General features: G+C 41.0%; 1 protein-coding gene across 1 annotated transcript in view; it reads right to left on the minus strand.

Annotated features, from left to right (window-relative positions):
* Positions 1 to 2,745, minus strand: part of LOC137995510 (uncharacterized) — a 12,506-nt gene extending 9,761 nt beyond the window's left edge. Inside the window, exon 1 of the mRNA XM_068841045.1 lies at positions 2,593 to 2,745. Coding sequence (XP_068697146.1) covers positions 2,593 to 2,745 — 153 coding nt within the window. The remainder of the gene's footprint in view (positions 1 to 2,592) is intronic.
* Positions 2,746 to 5,000: the final 2,255 nt, after the last annotated feature.

Genomic DNA, 5,000 nt, shown 5'->3' on the forward strand with positions numbered 1-5,000 from the left:
GGCCTTTTTTACTGCCTCTAAATCACCGATTTCATGCTGCTGTACTGAAAGTGACTGCCTTTCTTCCATTGCAGAATGGCTGCATTAATTGTAATCTCTTTCAATTCGACTGGTTCCAATTCGAGTTGGCCGGGGTGAACTGTTGGTTATGGCCACCTTTTTCTCTAGTGTGAAGTCTCCATTACGAGACAAACAGACTGAACTTAAAAACAGGCAGCAGTAACTTACAGCACCGCTCGAGAAAACAAGGTTATCAAGACATTTGTTACATCACCAGATCACTGAATAAAGCCACAAAAAAGTGGTGTACTGTAGAATACGGCTCCTTGAATTGACCAATTGAATCGCCCGTACTATCTGAGAAATATGTTTTAACACTTTGAATAAGACATCCAAGTGAACGCATTGCATGGAGCACTAGACAGGATCGTTTTTCGTTTTTGTGGATGAGGGAACTATTAAATTGGAAAGTCCTCTGATATTCGCATTGCATCGCCTAAGACGAATTGAACGAAAGGTAAATGACTGCAAAGATCACATTTGGGATGACGAAGTGCACTTTATAACTGTTAAGTTGCCGTTTTGGAGATTGATCGTATAGCTGGGACCATCTGCATCATAACGGAAATCAAATTTCCAACTTTTATTTGCTTACAGCTAAAACTAATCTTTTAACTGACAAGAAGACGTGTTCAAAAACACCTCCAACAACATGAGGAAAGAGATTGACAAGTCCATTTGGCTGTTTGATTCGACCATTTTAACTGTACAGTTGTCGGAAAGACAAAACATACATTTGCTAGCCGGGGAGTTTAGACAATGTGCGAGCCAGCGAGGCATGCGAACCGTGGCTGCGAGTCATGCGAGCCAAGATGGCGAGTCAACATGCGAATCACACAGTTATTGAAAGCTAACCGTTTTAAAATGGGTGCTTAGACTCGATAACAGTTTATCAGCGCTATTTGAAATGGGTGCTTAGACTTAAATGCGAAATTTGCATGGCTCGCAGGCTCGCAGATTGTCCAGCCCCCTAGCCGGGAATGCATGTGTTCCTTTATTGGCTAATGAATTCATAGAGGGTTGTGAGCAAGCTGGAAGTTCTTGGGAAAAAAGAAAATAACAAAAAGTGGTAGAAATTTTTTTAAGCTGGGTGTTTAAGAACTCATTAAAACACTTTTCACTGTACATTGACAGACAATAAAATGATCAACGTAATTCTCCTCGAGAATCTCTAAGAACTAGACGCTCCCCGTGTGTACACTGGGTTGCCTGTGGTACGTGTCAGTCAAAAACAGAAGAGACTGAGTTGGGTGATATTGAACTGCAGCGTTCCAGTCAATTTTTTCAAGTCGGGGGTCATTAAGACCATTTAGGGGATCATCCAGAAGTCGTGCCAGCAGAGGCCCTTTGGCTCACATGTTCCGACCACGAAACAGATCTTTTTCTGAGGTTAAAAACCTGGCTACCGGCCTATTAATCATTTGCCAGAAAGAAAAAATTCCTGTCATCTTTAGAAAAAATAGGCACGCATTGCCAACGTGTGGTAGTAACACAGCGCTTTGTTCCATATTGTCAACTGAGCTGCGCTTTTTCTTCCAAGAGATTCAAGTTGTCTTTGCGTTACATGTAGCTCTAATAGTACACGATATTGTTTTGGAATTGTATATCATTGTAGTTCCATAGTAGAAGTGTTAGGTCCAATCACTGACTGAAGTAATGCAAAACCAAAGCAATTCGCTTATTACTTTTCGAGATTCAATTGGAAACGGCTCTAATCTGGATTTTTCTGGTAATAATAATAATAATAATAATAATAATAATAATAATAATAACAATAATAATAATAATAATAATAATAATAATAATCCCTTTATTAACATATTCCAAGCAGAATTGCTATTTACAAGTAAGAAGTAAAAAAAAAACTATTAAAACCTACTATAATTCATTTCCATTACAAAAGAGACTAATATGAAGCACAATAAACGTACGAAGATATTCTTATTTGTAGTAAGAAAAATTCATGTCATGATAGCATTTTAACTAAAAAAAATTGGAAATAAAGATAAGCTCCGTAAAGAAAAGCCACTCTTATTTAAAAAAAAAAAAAAATATATATATATATATATATATATATATATATGCAGATAATATCAGTCAGAAAAACAAAAAAAAAAAACCAAACAAACAAACAAATTCAAATTACGAAAACTAAGAAATTCTAGCGGTCACATTCTCGATTCTAATGTCTATGTCCTGAAGGTCTACATTCCTTCTTCTTCCTCTAGAACCTCTAAGGCAGAGGAGAGCTGAGCGGAGGATAGAAAACGATACTTTTGCTCTTAGCCAGGACACCGTGCTGGCGTAGTCCTCTCCCTTCTTAATGGCGAGTAGTTCAGCTAATCTGTTGTGGTATCTCTTACATTCCTCGGCCGTTCCGCCTGTGGTAGTAAAAAACAAGTGGCGTAAAGGTGCCTTGCTCCACCTCCATCACCCTGCTTGCATATTGACGTTTTTTTTTTCATTCTCGTGTTGCCTGTAAATTTCCTTGGGGCTTAGATCTCTGTAAGAACATGCATAAGGGTGACAAACCCTGACATCGAAGAATGCAGTCCTCTGTCTCTCCCAGAAGCCACGAGCGCTAATATCTAAACGCGCATCAGGAGCTCTGTTGGCACCTCTGTTCGAAGCCTCTCCATTGATTTCCTGAAGGACCGGCTCTATTTCCACATCATTGCATACCATGCTCAACATCTCTGCTTCCAGGTCGCAAAGCTCATTATGACGCTGTTATTATAAACCCGCCACGTCGGCATACCATTGCATGATCTACGTTGAACTGGTCCCCGTTTGATAGTGATGCATGTGCTGACTTGTCATTGGGAGATGTTTGACAAGAGGTCCTCCTCTTGAAATCTTTTCAAGAGTTTTAACACAAAGTTCATTACGCCTTTCGTCTAATGTTCTTAAGTTTAAAAACTGAAGAGCCTCTGAGAAAGAAAGCGCTGGGACTATGATTTTAGGAGCACGTTTGTGTGCGCGTTCTAATTCCTGTGAGAGGAAGGAGGGTAGAGCGTGATGCCAATCGTATCAAGGAAGTATAGATAGTAATTAGATCATTAATCTCAACGCCCCCTCGACGAAGTACTCGGAGTATGTGAAGGCACTTAGAGGCCTTGGTGACAATAGATTCGATGTGATTATTCCATTTTAGATTATTCTGAATCACCAGGCCAAGTACTGTATGTGAAGTTACAAGCTCTAATTGTTGATCGTCGATCTTCAAATAAGGGAATTCTATTGGATCCTTAAGGAAGCAAATCCGCATTTCTTTGCACTTTTTAGCGTTGAGTTTCATCCAATTACTGGAGCTCCAAGAGGCGACGGTATTGAGACTGGTTTGGATGGTTGAGATGCTGTTCCTTACAAGCCCTTCGGACAACAATACATCATCAACATACTTCCAAGTACAAGATTCGGGATCTGAGATACTCAAGTTGTTGATCATTACCAAAAACAATATCGGGCCGAGTTTTGTTCCCTAGGGAACGCCGGCATTTATTGGGAGCCAGTCAGAGATCGAGCCAGCTAGCTTAACGCGTTGACGGCGGCTAGACAGAAAGCTTATAATCCACGGTATTAAGGATGTGCGAATGCCTAAGTCCAAGAGCTTTTCTATTAGTACATTATACCCAACACGATCGAAAGCTTTAGAGAAGTTAAGAAAGCAAAGGCGGAGATGTCGTCCAGGTGGATCGAGATACGTAAGCCAGGTGTGAATCATGTCAAGTAAACAATACGTTGTTGAAGTTCCCTTCAGACAACCAAACTGATTTGGGTCGATTTTTTCCTTGACATCGTCAATTAACCATGCGACTACGAATACGAAATCTTCAAGAACTTTGGACTGACAGGACGTCAACGAAATAGGTCTGAAGTCGCCCTCATCTATAGGTGTTTGTATTTTTGGGATGGGTATTATATTAGATTCTTTCCAGACTACAGGTACCATACCAGATCGGAGTGATGTATTGAAGATAGTGGTGATAGGTAAAGCCTGTTCATATGCGAACTCTTTAACAATGCGACACGGTACGTTGTCCGGACGGTGAGCCTTTGACGGTTTGATGGAGAGTAGCTTCTTACAAATTTCGTAGGGCTGCACAGTTAAGACACCTGCCTCAGCTGGAAGAGGTGGTAGGTGGTAGTATATTACTGTCGAGTGGAGAGATGTCCTCCGCATTAACTGAAACGTAAAACTGATTTAGACTATTAACAAGTTCTTGTTGGCACATGGTTTTTCCATCTTGTTCAAGTGAGAAAAAGGAGGGCTTTGCAGATCTGCCAGACATTTTATTAATAATGTTCCACCACTTACGGCAGTCGTCATTCTCTAGGTGCTGTACTTTGTTCTTGAAGAAAGACTTCTTCCTCTTCGCTATTTCTTGTTGGACTTTGTATTTCAAAGAGCGCCAAGCTGGGATGTTGCCGCTGTGAAATGCTTTCTGTCGGTCTTTGATCATAAGCTTGAGTTCAGGTGTTATCCATGGCTTGTCTGTTGCATGCAGCTTGATGGTCTTAACAGGAAAGATCCGGTTAATGGCATCAATTAGTTGGGTAGTAGACGAGGACGCTAGATCGTCAACGGACGAACTGAAACCGAAATCGGCGAACCAGTCATGTGTGGTAACCCATCTTCCAAAAGCGTCTATTCCAGAACGAGGATAATGGCGCACCAGGCGCTTAGGGGATTTAATCCGTGAGGGTTGCCTGAGCGGTATTGGTTGCCAGAATACGATGTTTGTGAGCCTAATGGGGCATGGATCGTTGGACTGCAATACAAATTATGCATGTTTGTTACTATGAGAACTAAGATAGCAGAGTCTCTGGTAGGTTGTTGGACGACTTGCTTTAAACTGTGACGGGAAACAAGGTTACCACAATCAAAATCGTTGAAATCGCCGAGAAGAACCAGACCATGGTCAGGGTGTTCGTTACGC

Source organism: Montipora foliosa, chromosome 3, assembly GCF_036669935.1.
Source record: "Montipora foliosa isolate CH-2021 chromosome 3, ASM3666993v2, whole genome shotgun sequence".
In the NCBI taxonomy this organism is placed as follows: Eukaryota; Metazoa; Cnidaria; class Anthozoa; order Scleractinia; family Acroporidae; genus Montipora; species Montipora foliosa.